Source organism: Oryza sativa, chromosome 2 (assembly GCF_034140825.1).
Source record: "Oryza sativa Japonica Group chromosome 2, ASM3414082v1".
NCBI lineage: Eukaryota > Viridiplantae > Streptophyta > Magnoliopsida > Poales > Poaceae > Oryza > Oryza sativa.
Window position 1 is genome coordinate 23,873,600 of NC_089036.1, and position 17,520 is coordinate 23,891,119.

Consider the following 17,520-nt stretch of genomic DNA (forward strand, 5'->3'; position numbering starts at 1 on the left):
TGTCAAATCTTCGTGCCGGTGTGGAGGCCGACACCAGCAGAGGGAGGTGACAAGTGGTGGCGCGGGCGTAGAGCACGGGAGTATAGGGGATGTGCCACCGTCGATCCGTCGTGCCGGAAGGTGGATGGAAAAAGGAAGGAGGCGCGGCCGTCGCGCCGGCTCGAAGTACGCGAAAAAGGAGGAGGAGGAGGGAGCGTCGTGCCATGCGGGCTGTAGGCATTTTGTGCCTGAAATCGGCCCATGGTCTGAAGTAGGCCGTAGCGGGCTGCTTCTTGGGTCACGGTTACTCTTTCAGCTCGGCAACAGCAATAGACTCACTCACTCACACTCACGGTCACACCGATTTCTCCCTAGGCGACCATACCGGAAAACCCGCGACTCCCCAACTCCGACGAGAACGACATGGACGCCGGCGGCGAGGAGGCGAAGCAGGAGCGCCACCTGGTGCTGGCTCACGAGCTCTTCCTCCTCTCCCGCCCCGACCTCGACGACCTCGCCAATGTCGCCCTCCGCTCCGATGCCCTCGACGCCGTCAAGTCCGATGGCATGGCGCCGCTGTTCGAGTCGCTGGCCACCGCGGGCGTGCTGCTCAAGCCGGACGACGCAGCTGCTCGCCGAGATGCGCGCGCGGATCGACGAGGAGGTCCGCAAGCTCGACGAGAAGTGAGTGGATTCTTCCTCTCTTCGATTTTATTTCTAGCCCCACAAAAAAGAGGTCGCCCGTTGCTGTGTTGCGTATGCCTGCAGTAGTACTATGTGGGGATAGGTTTTGTGATAAATAACTCTGGTGTTGATATGATCCGTTTGCCTAAACTAACCTAGCTTGCTCTCGGTGCGGAACATGGATGCTAAAGCTGGTAGACAGTGGCGAAGCTAGAGCAAAATGGAGGGGGGTTCGAGATTTTGCCACAAGTATATCAATATATATAACTTCAAGCTACATTTTCGATAGAACCGTTGATTAATAATTTTTTACATCAACAGTAGAGACACACATGCATCAATAAAATAAAAAAAGTGACAAACATTGTTTTTCAAAATTAAGAAATCCACTAATAACATTGATAATTGAGAATTGGTTACTAACCCATGAGCAAAAGATGATCTGCATATGCAAACATAAGCAAACACCATTCTATTTCATTATCTCAACATCCTCGACGATGATTTGATAACCTAAAACAAGTTAACATCAAAATCAGTTCTCATTTTTCAAATAAAAAGTAGAATCCAGCGCACTTAGATACAATCATTACCTTCAATCATCATCAAATATGCGTCCTTGCATTTTCATGAAGCGACGAACAACGGCCTCATTGGTGACTTTCTTCATTTCTTCTTTCTCCACATAACAAATAAGGCTATCACTTAAGTACTCATCACCAATTTTATTGCACAAATATGTTTTCACATTCTTCATAGCTGAAAAGCACCTCTCAACTGTGGCAGTAGCGACGGGCAATACAAGTACAAGTTTTAAAAGTTGATAAACCAATGGATAACAAAGATGTTTTCTTGTCTCCACCATTATTTGAGAAAGCTCGGCAATAGTTTGTATGTTGGAGAATCTACCATCATCCCTCACATCAGCGATGTAGAGACCAAGTTGGTGGCTAAGGTCCCTCAAATTTCCAGAATTAAAATCACTAGGATACAATTTTGCTAAACTCATCAAATTCTCTAGATTGAAATCATGAAATGAGTCTCTTGGACTAAAAGCCGATGAGCAAATAAGCAATTGAGAGCTTGTCTCACTGAAGCGATTGTCAAGCTCTTGAAGTATCCAATCAATAACATCATTAAAACAATCCACTTGATAGTAATGCTTGTTTGTAATTCTAGATTTGTGCCTACGCTTCTTGGGATCAATATATGTATCTTCCATTTCCAATTTGACAATATCATACTTGTCACAAAAGTCAGAGACTTCATCTAGAACTTTCTCCCACTTTTCTCTTCTAAGCTCATCCAAATTGAGCCTAGTTGACTTTACACATTTCATAGCATTCACTATGTCTTGATCCTTCCGTTGCAATGCTAGTGACAAGCTGTTTGTGATTGTTAATATAGTCAACATGAGGTGCAAATAGAAGACAAAATCAAAAGATTGGAAGTACTCCAAAAGATTCGATGCTTGATCTCTAATTTTCCAATCATTTTTGTCTTTTTCCACAATTTCTAGCACTTTGACTATTGTAGCAAACATGCCAACCAAACTTTTGAGAGTTTTATAGTGGGAACTCCATCGAGTATCCCCAGGTCTCTGAAGACATTGCTCTTGATTCAACCCGGTTCTAGTTTGAAGTTGCCCACAACCCAATGCCTTACTCATTTCTTTAACATTAATATCTCTAATCAAATCCCTTCTCTTAGATGATCCACCCACCACATTCAGTAAGATGGAAATCTTAGTAAAAAAATCACTAACGCCTTTATGTTTTCTCACAATAGCCACAAGAACCTATTGGAGTTGGTGAGCAAAACAGTGAACATAATAAGCTGAACTATTTTCCCTCATGATCAATGATTGCAAACCATTGAACTCACCTCACATATTGCTAGCACCGTCATATCCTTGCCCTCTAACTTGCTTTAGACTTAGCTTCAGTTCTGCAAATAGAGCATCAATAGAAGACTTGAGATAGGCAGAAGTTGTTTCAGTCACATGGACAAGACCAACAAATCTCTCTCTCACAATTCCATATTTATCAACATATCTCAAGACCACTGCCATTTGTTCTTTGCAAGAAACATCTCTTGATTCATCAACTAGCAAGCAAAAAACATCATGCCCAATTTCTTCTAGAATAGCATGTAGCACTTCCTTTGCAAAACATTTCACAATATCCCTCTGTATTTCAGGAGCAACCAAAAGACTGTTATCTGATTTTTTTGTACCTATTGCCTTTCTTAAGGATGGGTTTTGCTCCGCTGTGTAATCACGAAATTCCCTGAAGTTGCCTCTGTTGTAGGGCTCCTTTGACTCATCGTGACCTCGGAAAGGCAATCCTAGCTTTACTAGCATCCTAGCAACATCAATGGACCCATTCAATCGAGTAAGATAGTCCCTCTTACCAGTTTCTCTCACACTATGAAAAGCAACATCAATGTGCTGTCTTTTTTTGTAATAAATCATCACACTTCTTCATTGCTTGATAGTGTGAACCACCGACATCACCTACATGCAATTTCAACCTTTCTTTTCTATGAAAACCATTCCAACCATTTTTAACAAATGCTTCATATCCACCATCCTTCTTTTCTCTAAACAAGAAATAGAAAAAACAATATGCTCGATTTTTGGACTCACTGTATTCAAGCCAACTTCCAAACTCATCAAACCATTCCGGGACAAACCTTCTTGAACCTGTCATAGGAAAAGCAAATGTGCGAGGTTGACAAGGGCCATTCTCCAAGTATTTCCTTCTCACCCTCTCTCTGAGATTAGGATGGTACTCATCAATTTGTTTTCTTAATCCTGGATCATATTTAATCTCATCTTCCCAGTTTATATCATCCAAACATGAATTACATGCATTGTTAGCACTATTCGGCTCTGGCACTTTCCTTTTGTAAAATCGTTCCATCAATTAACCTATCATTAGATGATTTAGGAGGATGTAAATATATACTGATTTTATCATTCATTCAAGTACAGAAGTAGAATGAAAATTGATATGACTTACATCCAAATAGCACCTTCAACTCAAATTCTCAAATTTCCCCCCAATCTGCAATTTTATTCCAATTCTGAAGGATTCCAAATTGAACCCTACTGGCCTCCTAATTCTACAATGTAAAAAAAAACAACCAATAAAAATTTTAGGCCTTTGTATCTAATAAATCAAATTGATTAAAAAAGAAATAGATGAAGCATGCTTTCTTACCTTGTCTCTACTAACGCACAATGTGGCTGTGTGCTGATCAGTTGATGGAGATGGATGATGTCATTGTTGGCTTCATGGCTTGTGAAAGTGTGGTCTGACGCTTGCTCCTGGTTAGCTGGTTGCCTGGCGACCGGCTTCCTGCCTTCCTGGCTCCTGCGGCTGGAGCGAGCAACGTAGGCACTAAGCAAGCAGGGGCGACGGCGACAGCGACAGTGAGCTGCCGAGGGCGACGGCCGACGGCGGCGCGTCACGATGCCGAGATGGGCAAGTGTTGTCTGGGAGACTGGGATTGGCTGATTGCAGAGCAGTGGCGTGGAAGCCAAACAGATGCGAGGCGGAGTCGTCAAGATTGGCAGCGACGGGACGCGGCATACGAGAAGTCGAGAAGAGAAAAGATTGATCTGGATTCGACTCTCCTCATGGGCTTACAACGTTAACTGGACTGTTGTTTGGACTGTGGGTGCACTATATTGGGCCAAGGGGGGTGCATATAGGGCCGAGATATGGGGGTAATAACTAAAAATTTTGTTTGAGGGGGGTTCATCTGCACCCACGGGCCTCTATTGGGCTTCGCCCCCGCTGGTAGATCCGTAGATAGCTTGCATTTGATTTGGTAGTTGTAAATTTACGAATTATGCTTAGGGTCAATTCACCTCTATATAAATCTGTACTACATAATACTAATAAACTTTCTCCACAGTTTTGTTTTAGATTCATGTACATATTGATGATTTTGTACATTATCTCTGCAATGTGTAATTTAGCATGTAGAAAAGTAATTGAGATTGCTAAGGATCACAATGCACAACATCCCAACTGATACGAATAATTTGTGTGTCCCTTTTATCCAGAAAAAATACCAGTGTAAACTAATGTGAAGGAAGAATGGCATGTTGAACTTCGTTAGTAATATGGTATCGATTTCCTTGGTCGCTACTTTGTTGTCCTAGGTAAATTGTTATACATGCTCGGTGTCTGTATGAAGTGCATGGCAATGCATCCGGAAGCATCAGCTGTCGCCCCATGTCTTCTTGATATGATCAGATCTAGGTATGCCAAGCCTAAACAAACATTTCCCTGTTAAGGAATTTTATTGGTAAGTTACCATTTTGACATCAAATTTTGTTCTATACAGCTGTTTCACAACATCCTGAAGCATCAGAAGGTCTGTGTTGTTTGCAGCTTTTTGCATATTGATAGTGCTGCACCCATTGTATGTCTCATCAGCTCTTATAGAAGGAAATCGGGACATTTCAACTGGTTTGGAATTGATACACATATGGGCTCTTCATGTTGCAGAAGCTGATCCTGATACAGAATGAATATCAGTATGTACTTTGGTCACTATGGGGGGATATATCTGTTATGAATCACCGATTTGCATTTTGTTCGTCAAAGTAGAGCAATTATAGTACAATAGGCTCAGCACATAATACTAATAGGGTCATTTTTGAACCAACAAAGAAGTACAGTTGTTCAGGGTAAACGTTATATCAAATTCATTTGCATCGTCTTTGATTTTAACCTGAAAGAAGAGTATTTTCACTGTGAGATAATTCACTATCTGAAAATAAAGAGCTAATAACTCCCACCTTATGCTTTAGTTTCCTGTAACGTACTTCTTTCTATCATTCCATTTGGTCTTCTATTATACTCAACCAGTGATCCAGCTCTTTTCAGTAATGTGTAGAGTAAAACCAGACTAGTTTTTTGTTCAACTCATAATTAGAAAACCATTTCAGTACACTGGAAACTCAGTAACTTCTCACATTGTCATCTAACTCTTCCATTGTCATGTTTGTCTCCTTGCAGGCATCATGACCTGTTTGCAACTCTGTTCCGAGATCTTCAGACATCATGAGCACTGAATCAGTGGATCGCAGCATGGCCAGGAACTGCAGGTCTCTGCCTTTTAAGCTTGATACCATCAAAATGATCAATGTACTGGACTAGATATATAAATCGATTGATGTATTTGGTTTCGGAGTGCTAGATTTTTCGTCATTCATACATAGAACATGAATTGATTTACGTGAAACAATTTATGTAAGTCTTCTGTTCCAGATTACTACTATGTTTGAAAACTTTGAACTGATTAGTTGAGCAAAAGAAAATTTACCTGTGGATGGGTCATGCAGGGCGAGAGGAGGAGGAGGAGGGCGTGTGCTCCATGGGGACCACCAGCCACAGAACGGGGCACTCCTGGAGCGTTGGATCAGCTGCGAGGGACAATCCGACGGCCGAGATGCGTCCAGTGCAGGTATTTAAGCGCAATGCTGCTTCTCCTTGCGCGGTTTGCTGCACAACCACTTTCTGCTTCTCCCTCCCTCACAGGCTCACGCATTCTCATCTCAAGAGCACTAGTGGCGAAAGATAAAGGGCAAATGTTATATCCAATTCCGTCTGCATCGCCTTTGATTTTAGCCTGAAAGAACTAATAATTTCACTGTGATATGATTCACAATCTGAAAATGAAAGAGCTAATATCACTCATCATATGCTTTAATTTTCAGTAACCTACTCCCTCCTCTCATTCCTTTAATCTAATGTTATACTCATTCAGTGATCCAGCTCTTTCAGCAATCTGTAAAGAAAAGAGATCTTCAAACGAGTAGATTAACAAAAGCGTAAAGTGTCTAGAGTTTTTGGAGGCGTCACCCTAAGGTGGCCGTTTTTCTTTTCTTTTGGGGGGCGTTAGCTGCGGCTAGCACCCTGCTCGACTGTCTAAGGTCGATTCTGTAACCTTCGTGACACCCTCTTTCTTCTTAATACAATTTGGGCGACCTCTTTCGGCTGTCCCGGCAAATCTGTAAAGAAAAACAGGACCTCTTTTTACCTTATAAAGAGAAACCAATCCACTAAGCTGGAAACGCAATAACTTTTAACACTGCCATCTAACTCCATTGGCATGTTTGTCTTGTAGATGGCTATGAGCTGCATGCGGCTCCATTCTGAGATGGCCCTTCAGACATCACGAGCACTGGAATCGGCGGATCACAGCAAGACCAGCAGCAGCAGCAGCAGCAGCAGGTCTCTCTACCTTCTAAGCTTGATAACATCATCATACCATTTGCCAACATGATGTGATCGATGTACTGGATTAATTTGTAAAAAAAACTTATATTATCTTGCCATGTAATATTACAAATTCCAGTTCAGCTAATCCTGCTACAGTCTACATGATTTTTTTTTGTCTGGGATTTGAAATGTTAGAATTTTGGTCATCCATGCAATGATGCAAAAGAACATGACTTGATTAGTGTGGAAATTGTATGGAAGCTGTCATGTTCCAGATTAGGAGTATGTGTGGAAACTGTACTCAGATTGATGAACTGACTAGTTGATGATGAGTATAAAAGAGAACTACACGGGGATGAGTCATGCAGGCTGAGGGATCCGTGGGGACCACCAGCCACAGGATGGGGCCACTCCTCGAGCGTTGGATCAGCCGCGAGGGACGATCCGACGGAGGAGATGCGTCTGGTCCAGGTATTTAAGCGCAACTTTTTTTTTGCCCTTCGCAGCACAACTGCACAACCACTTTTCCGCATCTCTCTCTCTCTCTCTCTCTCTCGTCTCTCTCTCGCGCGCGCGTCTCAAGAGCAGCGGCGAAAGGTGAGAGGTGAGATCTCTCTCCCACTTCGTCGTCCTCTCCTCTGTGGTTTCGTCCGCCGCCTCCATCCCTAAACCCTACTTCTTCTCCGAAAGCGCCGTGAGATTCTTCTCCCTACTCTTCTTCGATCTTGCTCCATTGGTGCGGTGGTGGTGTTTGTTTGCTTGGTGTTTCGTGTCGCGGTCCTCTCGTTCTTGTCTTCGCTGAGTGGCATTGATCGAGCGGCGCCGCGCGTCGAACTCTTGCTTGAATCTGGAGGCGTCTCGGTTTCCGAAACTTGAACCTCTTTACCGCGCTATGATCCTCTTTGTTTTTTTTTTTCGTGTTCTTGGCTTCCTGTACCCGTGATGTTGCTGCTTGATGGTTGATGCATTTGAGGCGTGGTTTTCTTAGAGTTGGATGAGAAGGTTGACGAGCAACGGAACTTCATGGTGGTCTCCGACTCCGTTCGCCTCTCTCCCATCGGAGCATGTTGATGTTGACAGTTCCTGGCGCGACCAGTGCGTGCGCGAGAAGTTAGACGCCATGAATTCGTCTCTTCTCTGATTTTTTTTTAATTTTTTCAGTTCTGTTTTGGTGTGTTCTTATTATTTTTGCTGTTCCTGATGCAATCCGCTCGTCTTCCTTACGTCTTGGTCAAGTAGCACCGCGCCTCGTTCTCTTCTCGAATTTTAAGGCGTTTCGGAGTCCGAAATTTGCTAAGATTTTACCTGGCAGTGATCTTTTTTCCCCTCGTGTTCTTGGCTTCCGTACCCGTGTTGTACTGTTGCTTGATGTTTTTGAAGTTGGGGTGTGCGTGGGTTTCTTGGATGAGTTTGATGAGCACCGAAGCTTCATGGTGATCTCGTTCGCCTCTCCTCAGAACACGTTGGTCTTGATCTTGCCTTCCGTTTCTCTATTTGTACCAGTGCAAGCGCGAGAAATTAGACCACATCAATTCGTTTATCTTCTCTGCTTGTCTTTTCAGTTTGCTCTGTTTTGGTATGTTGCCGAAGTGCCAGTTTCTGAATTTGTATTAGCTAGATGCCTTCTTCTGTTCATTTCGCTGTTCCTGATGCAATATGCAGGATGCTTCTTCTCTACACGTCTCTTCTGTTTTCTGCCTCGAAAGAACTCTCTGTCCTATTGTGGCTTTGTTTACTCGATGCTATTTTTTCGTTCAATGATTTCTGCATGTGTCGCTCCATTGAATTGCTTGTAAATCTTCTGATTCTTTACCTATCAAAGAAACTTCCATCTCTTGAATCTTGATTTGGCTTCCTTCCCCCTTACCGAGCAATTGTACTTTTTTTTCTTGTCTTTTACCTATTTTTTACTTCTCTGTGATAGTGTTCGGTGCTGTACTGTAGGTTACATGTCTCTGGTTTTCTTCTTCTTCCGTCCATCATACTCTGTTTGGAATTTCTTTAAGTTTTGACTCGCTGAAGAGATGACCATATCTAGAGGAAATTGATCATCCTTGTACAGTACACTTTATCTGTTGTTTCCTCTTCTTTTCTCACTTTGGAATTTGGTTTTATGATTTGTGTCTGTAAAGCTTATATGGCGTTCATAGAAAACCTTGTGTGTATTTTGTTCACAGTAATATTTCAATTCCTTGCTTAATTCTTGTACAAGATAAGATGTAGGTGTAAAATACTGCAACGCTGCAACTGAAATCACTATTAACACCCTGTGCTTTGCGCTAGATAACTAGTGTCGTATCAAGTCTGATGATTCTACCTGACTTTATTTCATATGTAACCAAGCTTTCTGGCATTTAATCGATCTGTATTGTTGTTTAAGTGTATTCACTTTATTCTTTCCCCGTTTTTGTCAATAATGTTATTGTATATTTGTATTCATGTTAAATTTTCAGCAAAGCAAGCTCCACTATGGGTAACAGCCTTCCTGTAGAATCGAAGGTCACTGTTGAAGAAGAAAATGATAGAATTAAGTATATCGTGTCATCTATGCAGGGATTGGGTCATAAAATGGAAGATGCTGTGAGTAAACTTGCAGCCTTTTGTATTACAAAAATTAGGATAGTTCTGCCAAAAAATTCTTATTGATCTGTAAGTAATTTGTGTAAAATGCCGAGACTGATATACGCTCTCCTTATTCTCTAGCATGCAGCTATTCTAAGTCTTGATGATACCACGTCCACGTCATTTTTTGGTGTTTATGATGGCCATGGAGGTTTGCTTCATTGTCATCTTTTTTGTTTCAAACCCTCCAAATTGTTGGCGTAACTGCTTACGTCATGCTATGTTTGTCTGTGTGTATCACATTTTTATCTTTGTGCATGTTTTGAAAACTTAGCTGTATATGTTGAAACTTTTACCTGTCAATTTTCAAATAAATATGATGCTATAGTTAAGGATAACGAACCAAGTTCAGTAATCACATTCGTGCGGCATGCTTGCAAGGGTAACCTGAACTACATAAAAGGAAATTTTAATTCATGAGGGATAAAACACCGCATGAATGTGAGTTAATACAAATAGTCATGATAATTAAGAGGATAATCACAGATTAACAGGTTGGCTAACTCTATTTTCTTATGAAACCTGTTAAAGTGATGTTCTGCTACTAGTGTTCATAACATTGTTTTAATTTATAAGCTTCTATGCACATAGAAGTAATCATGATCCATCCTATCGAGCCACCATACTGAGTTGTTTATTTTCTATCACAGGAGCTGAAGTAGCATCGTACTGCGCAAAACGATTTCACATTGAGCTTTGCAATCATGAAGACTATCACAATGATCTCACCAACGCACTGGACAATGTGTTTTTTAGGTTATTTTAGCCTACTTTATCATTTTGTTTATAGCTGCACTTGGAAATGTGGGATATCATTGTTCTTGTGTAAATGCTGCAGCATGGATGAGAACCTGCAACAATCCGATGCTTGGAGAGAGTTAGTTATTCCTCGTGATAATGGATGGATGTATTTTCTCAAGGCTGGTGTCTGTGCTAACTTTTGGCCTTTCCCGCAGGTAGTAATCTTTTATCCCCTAGTGTCCTCGAATATCCATATCTTGAAGAAGTTACTCAAAATTGTATTTGTTGGACAGTGTGCATATTGTATCTATGAAAAAGGAAATGGAAGAATGTGTTTGATATCGAGACTGTTGTTCTTTCTTGAGATGTACTTTGGAGTTGGAGGAGATATGTTTAACCCTAACCTCGACTAATTGCTCCTATTAAAAAAGGTTCAATTAGTTACATATCAATTGCTGGTTTACAGAGTTGGAGGCCAACAGGTTATTAAGTTCTCATTGCACCTTGGTTCTTATCATACTATGCTACCCAAATTGAGGTATTTTTTGCAACATCCCTTCGATGGCTATTTCTTTCGTACACTGGTTTGGTTTTCAGAAATGTTTTTCTTTACCTGTTGGCTTTCTTGAGCTATTTTTTGGTAGCCTTTTCCTTCTATGTTGTGGTTCTGTGTTTTACACTTCAGTTTTGTTCTTGTTTTTCCAGGCGTATACTGGGCCAGCATATGAAGGGAGCACAGCATGTGTGGTTGTCATCAGAGGTGACCAAATGATTGTTGGACATGCTGGTGATTCTCGTTGCGTACTCTCAAGACAAGGTGGTCTGGTATAGTGATTGTTTCCCTATTGAATTTCTGGTCGTTACCTAATTTGCATGCTCGTTTCTTGTGGTGCCTAACATTTGTGCTTGTTTCTGTTCTGTCAAAAGGCTATTGATTTATCCTCCGATCATAAACCAAGAACAAGCGAGTCTGAAAGAGAGAGAGTTCAAAATGCAGGAGGAATATCTCTTGGAGTTGATTGTGAAAAAGTAATGGAGAATTATGTAATCAAGGAACAATGGATCCTCGGTTACTTTGGGGAAAGTGTAACAATCTCAAGATCAATTGGTATAGTTTTGCCTGAGCCTATTTTTCATTGATTGCATGTAATAAAAAAAACCACATAACACTGTGATTGGCGTTTTACCTACTTACATTTCAGGTGACTTTGCTTTCAAGCAGAACAAAGATTTAAATCGTGAAGAACAAATGTTGATATGTGATCCTGACATCCACACTGTAAGTGTAAATATGTTCGTTTGGTAGAATATAAAGTTTGTTTTGCCGGGGTGGGATCTGATGGAAAATGGCCCTTTCTACGTCAGCATGACATAACTGGTGACATGGAATTTCTTGTTATAGCAAGTCAAGGCCTCTGGTAAGTGGTAACTCTTCAGCAAAAAAGAACTGTCAGTAACTATTTGATCATTTTGATGTCACCAGTACTCATTGGCATGATTCTTTTTCTCCTTTTTGATGCATATATAGTTTCATTCATAATTTCATACTAACCGCATTACGTACTGTATATTTTTTCCCTGCAGGTCTTGCATGGAAAGTGCGGATGTGGTTGCTTACATACATGTCCGTTTATTGGTGAGTCTTTTTTTTTTTCCTCAGTTTGTCTTCTTGGCAGGACAATATATCTTATTGGTATTAATTATGCTATCTGTTCTAGGAAGTGACTTCAACCAAGAAATATAAATAACCTGGTTTCTCTTTTTTATAGAATAACAGTGCTTATCCCCTAAACCCCCGAAAACCAGTACTTTGTTTCGCGCTGAATATACATGCCTGACTGACAAACTGCCATCTGCTTTGAGTTTGGATTCTTTCCCTGTTAAAACTGCTGTTACCAATATTGCTGTGACCAATTAATATTGCTATGCAGGAGGGTGTAGAGCTGCGTGTCATCTGTGAGGAGCTTGTTCAGTCCGGCTTGGCATCGGGCGAGAACACGACCGTCATCCTGGTTCAGTTCAAGCCCGGCGCCTTCCAGTTCCAGTATGAGCTAGTCGATCCCGCTGCCTTTGACACTGCCGCCTCTAACGTTGCCAGCACCAGTGCCGGCCCGGCTGGTGGCAGCGACAGCGACACGAGCGCCACGAGCGACGAGGGCGTCGACGACACTGCCACTGCCGGGACCACCACCACGGGCTATGAGGCCGGCTCCAGCACCGGCCCCGGCAGCGGCGGCGGCAGCGCCAATGCCGCGTTCGACAGCGGCGGCGACCTCGCCGCTAACTTGGACATCGCCACTAACTTCGGCAGCGACGACCTCGCCGCTAACTTGGACATCGCCACGGACATCGACACCGAGGACGTCTTCACCTTCATCAACAGCGACGACACGTTCGGCATCAACAGCGACGAGGTGGAGCTCGATCCCAACTTCAGGCCCAAGCCTCAGGTCCGCAGGGCCCACGACGGCCCCTCTCCCACTCCCAGCGAAATCGAGGCCGACCTCAATGCCAGCCCCACGAGGTACAATATGAGGGATATCTTCGAGGCCTTCGACAAAGTCGAGGCCGAGTTGGGCGGCTTCCCGTTACAGGGCCACGATGTCTCCAGCACCAGCACCAACCCCAACACCGCGACTGACACTGGCAGTGGCAGCCGCACCGGCGACGATGACGTCGACGGCGCCATTGCCAGAGCCATGGCCGTGGCTAGCAGCGTCATGACGGGCGCGGGCTACGAGGTCGACTCCACCACCACCAATCCCAGCGCTGCGGCTGACACTGGCAGCTACACCGGCGACGAGATCAAGGTCGACGACAGCACCAGCGGCAGTGCCAGGGGTGACAGCGGCGAGCTCGTCAACAACGACACCACCGTTGCTGACAACAATGCCAGTGGCGTTGCTGACAGCACCACCGTCGGCGACGAGGTCGATCCCACTGCCACTGTCGCGGCCGACGACAGCAACACCGGCGACAAGGTCGATCCCCCTGCCATCACCAAAGCCACGGCCGACAGCAACACCAGCGGCGAGGTCGACGTCGACGCCACTGCCACTGCCACTGCCAGCGCCAGCGCCGCCGTGGCTGATGACGAGGGCACGGCTCCTGATGACAGCGAGGGCAGCCCGTAGATGCATGATTCAGAAGAAAGAGGTCACCGGTTCATTACAGCTTCCACTCAATTTTGTCCAAGACGGAGATGATGTGTGATGATGCATGCACCACTGCATTCGAGGGATGTTACTGATCATAGGTAGTAGTAGTAGAACTAATGCATTGATAGGATCGGAGTAGTTGGTTTCTGCTACCTTGTTTTTGGTTTATGACTCCTGGTTGGCTGGGTACGTTTGGGGTAGGAGATTTTGCTTGCTAGACTTGGTTACTGAGAACACTTGTCTGGTTTTTGAGTTTTTATCAAAGTACTTAATCTAGTGATGCTTTTGTTGATCTTCATTTTGAATCTATTACACATGCTGAGAGCTGAGTATGTACTACTTGCTCTGTTCCCGAATTAATGTTCTCTTGGATACGTAATCAGTAATGCGCTTGGTTTGGCTGATTACCTCTCTTCTCTTGTCTGAACTGAAGAGAATTGCGTGCTGAAACCGGCTCTGAAAATCTGAAGCCGGCCTATGGCATACTCCAGCACCGCAACAGCAACGGACTCGTCACTATCAATATAAGGAAATCGGGACATTTCTACTAGTTCTGCACATGGGTTCTTCATGCTGCAGAAGCTGATCCTGATACAAAATGTACGTCAGTAAGTGTTCTGGTCATTATGGATCACTAGTTTGCATTTCGTTCGTCAACATAGAGAGCAAGTATGGTATTGGCTGAGCGCATAATATTAATAGCGTCATTGTTCAACGCCAAACAAAGAAATACAGTTGTGCAGGGTAAATGTTATACCAAAATTCATTTGCGTCGATTTTGATTTTAGCCCGAAAGAAGAGTAACTTCATTATGAGCTAACAACTGCAATTTGGGTCAATTAGTACTAAAATCAACCCAAATACTATAATCTACTCTCTCCGATCCCCAAAACTCTCTTGCTTCGTGCTGCCCAAACTCGCAGGACCAAATATTTATGTCCGAGGTGATCTCCCTTGTGGCAGACGAACTGTATGACTTGGGAACAAATGCTATTTCGCTGTCACGTATAACAAGGTCGACATGGATGGTCTCGGGCCAGTCGTACAGCCTCGGGAGGAACACCTTGTTGTGCATCAACCTAAGCTTAGTCTTCCTCAACATCGTCGTGTATGTCCCGGTGAACAACGCATGTCCTTCCAATGACCGCATCTTCTCCCACTCCATCGTCTCTTCATTGAGCTTGACGACATGGACAGGCGCACCACTGTAGCCAACGAGGACAGCCATGAGCGCGCCAGCTTGGTCGGACTCAAACAGGTGGCTATCGACTTGGTGTTCGATTCCAAAGCTCCCAGGCTTATCAAGAACCTTAAAACTATCGCCATGGTTGCACGGATCGTACACCGCGAGCTCCCCGTCTTCGCCAAGAACGTACAGCAAGCCACCGTGGAGCACCGGGTTGCTGGTCGGTGCCGCCAGAATTTGCGGTCCGAAGCCCGTCAATTCCCAGGGCCCCCATTGGCCATCGTCTTGTTGGATCGCACGGGCGAGCCGTAGCGCGGACGTCGTGTTGACGCAATACATCCTTCGCGCGCGGTCGTCGTAGACGATGAAATCGGGCGACGAGTCGAAAGGCGGTGTCGGCTTCGGCAGCTCATGGATGGTGCTGCCGGCGAGTAGTACGAGATCGGCTTGGAGGATCGATTTAGGTGAGCACAGCGTGAGGCGTCGTCCGGTGGAGCAGCAGATCCTAGCGTTAGGCACCTTGACGAGCGTGTCGGCGATCTGGAAACACTTGTGGTAGTAGGGGCTGTAGTACCTGGCGCTCGTGACGCCGACGTCGGCGGCGCTCAGGAGGAGAGGCGTGATCCACGCCGGGTAGAAGGGCGACACGGCGGAGCGCCAGTGCCGGCACGTCGACGCGAAGCTGGGGTGGGTCGACCACCCGAGCCGATATTCCAGGACGAGCACGAGCATGTCCAACGGGAGAGACGACCAGTCCCGTCGTCCTTGCGCCGCCGTCGCGGCGGCCGCCTCCATCTGTCGATCTCTGCTTGCGCTTCTTTTTGCGGTGCTCCTCACGCGAGTCGCGAGAGTTCGTGCCTGCATGGCGAGCTGCGTTTTGTGCTGCTACGGAGCTCTACTTTCATGGCGTGTTTCCTCCGGACTCGTATTATAGGTCGGCTTCAGCTCGGAGATTGTATACCGCCCCAGCGCCCCGGTTGGTTTTTGTTGGTTTGCTACCCACTCTCCATATATGCAAAGTATTTAGATTTTGCTTTTGAATTGGGTTGATAGTTTGAATTTTGATATCGTGTAGGAACTCATGTTTCCTTTTCCTGATCTACGGGCGGTGCAGATGATAATTGGTAGGAGTACTAATTGTAGGTAGTGGACGTGCATACCTCTTTCCTATGCCAATAGTTATTTATAAGGACTAGCAAATATACCCGTTCGTTGCACCGGGTGAATATCAAACAAATATGGATGGTTAAGATTGCTTGTGTACTTATAATACATGTGCACAAAAATATTGAATTTGTACATACCTTGCAAATATCTCCAAGTTTTATACAGGAAAATATCAAAACATATCTCATACTGTATACATATTCAGATTCAGGTCGTATCTCAAACTATATTCCAAATTTTCTACACATTCAGACAATATTCCAACTTTCACAAATTTTCATAAACGGGGGCAGTTACAGCTCTGAATTCACCATGCTCTACAAAAGAAAAATGGTAAAGGCATCTGCAATGGGAAAGAAACACACACTTTGTAGTATCGAAATAAAATTCACTCAAAAATCTTTAGTGGAATATGTTTGAATTCTAGAAATAATTTAATATTTAAGGAAATAATGGGGCGTTTTGGTTTGATACCAAAATATTGCCATATCAATTTTTTGGTAGTTTAAATAGTAAATATGATGATTTGGTTTGAAGCCAAATGTTTGGTAATGCCTATACTCAATTTGGCACAATTCTAGAATATTCTTCATCACAATTTAAAATTTGGCTCTCAATTGGCATAAATCCAAAGACACTCATTTATAATTCTACCCTACCAAAATATTGGTAGTGTCAAAACTTGCCTAGAGTTTGGCACTACCAACATAGGATAATAAACCAAACAAGCCCAATAATTATTTTGACATGAAACCATATTAACTTGGTCAAATACAATATCATATGATTAATACTTTCTAGATAAATTTTTTGTTGGTTTCATTTATCTAAAAATAATCTATGAGTGATTAAATAATTAATCGTAATTTCCCAACAATTTTAAATGGCTTAAAATAGTACCAAACAAATTTCTGTAAATATAAAAATAATTAAATCAGTTGCTTAGAAAAATAAACTGATTTTGGCCTAGCATTGTGGTTTAGGGATGAAGATTTGGGGACAACTTGAGGGACCAAATCTGAACTTATCCGTGCGAAGCATACACGTGGCCCAATTGTGTGGCGGCCTGGGAACGGCAACCCGACGCGGGAGAAGCCACACTCGTCTGATCTGATCAACGGTCCCGATTGATCCGAACATATATAAAAAGTCGGCAGCCCAAACCCTAACCCTAAAATCACTTCCCCTCCCTTCTCTCTCTCTCAAACCTACGGCGTCAGCGGCGCCTCTCCCCTTCCGCCGCTTCCCCTCTCCCTCCCCACCGGCGGCGCCGCTCCCCTTCCCCCTCCCTCCATCAGCAACGCCGCTCCCCTTCCCCTCCCCCATCGGCAGCACCGTTCCATCTCCCCCTCTCCCTCCCGTCTCGCTAGCATGGCACAGTGTTGGGGGACGACGGCGACGACGACCATCCTTCCATTTCCCCTCTCCCCGTAGGCCTCGATGGTGGGGCTACAAGCCTATGACACGGAGACGGCGGCGACGACAGTCCTTCTCTCTTTCTCTCCTCTGTCTCCGAGCAAGAAGAGAGCGCCGGAAGGTAGGTCGCCGGGGTAGAGGGAGGGGGTGTGTAAGTTCAAGTGCCTTAATTTGGTTTCGGTGATTAATGACAAATCTAATTATATGAGACTAACGTTTTTATGAGTCTTTCTTTGACTAGTCTCATTTGGATATGAAAGTAAAAATGATGAGAGGTATGTATTAAACTTCACATATTCTAACTTGGTCTCTCTTGTGGATCCAA

General features: G+C 44.0%; 2 protein-coding genes and 1 pseudogene across 3 annotated transcripts; 1 reads left to right on the forward strand and 2 right to left on the reverse strand.

The window, feature by feature from the left end:
• Window positions 1-297: 297 nt before the first annotated feature.
• On the forward strand, window positions 298-13,724 carry LOC4329881 (probable protein phosphatase 2C 18). 2 transcript variants are annotated; one of them, NM_001417112.1, is made up of 17 exons: window positions 298-663; window positions 4,739-4,937; window positions 5,023-5,215; window positions 5,700-5,788; window positions 6,026-6,147; window positions 6,811-6,917; window positions 7,274-7,376; window positions 9,359-9,485; window positions 9,609-9,678; window positions 10,178-10,283; window positions 10,366-10,483; window positions 10,974-11,093; window positions 11,196-11,376; window positions 11,471-11,547; window positions 11,634-11,686; window positions 11,853-11,904; window positions 12,200-13,724. In NM_001417112.1, exons 8-17 carry the CDS (start codon window positions 9,375-9,377, stop codon window positions 13,400-13,402), a joined length of 2,091 nt encoding a protein of 696 aa, NP_001404041.1. In that variant the 5' UTR covers window positions 298-663; window positions 4,739-4,937; window positions 5,023-5,215; window positions 5,700-5,788; window positions 6,026-6,147; window positions 6,811-6,917; window positions 7,274-7,376; window positions 9,359-9,374; the 3' UTR covers window positions 13,403-13,724. The 2 variants fall into 2 exon arrangements, with proteins under 2 accessions (NP_001404041.1, XP_066163123.1); XM_066307026.1 differs by lacking the exon at window positions 7,274-7,376 and having other exon boundaries at window positions 350-663; window positions 4,838-4,937.
• LOC136355270 (uncharacterized) lies at window positions 1,144-3,196 on the reverse strand (annotated as a pseudogene).
• Window positions 13,725-14,261: 537 nt separating the features above from the next.
• LOC107280010 (uncharacterized) lies at window positions 14,262-15,407 on the reverse strand. Its single transcript, XM_015769000.2, has one exon. The coding sequence runs from the start codon at window positions 15,405-15,407 to the stop codon at window positions 14,262-14,264; it is 1,146 nt and encodes a 381-aa protein (XP_015624486.2).
• Between the last annotated feature and the right edge of the window lie 2,113 nt (window positions 15,408-17,520).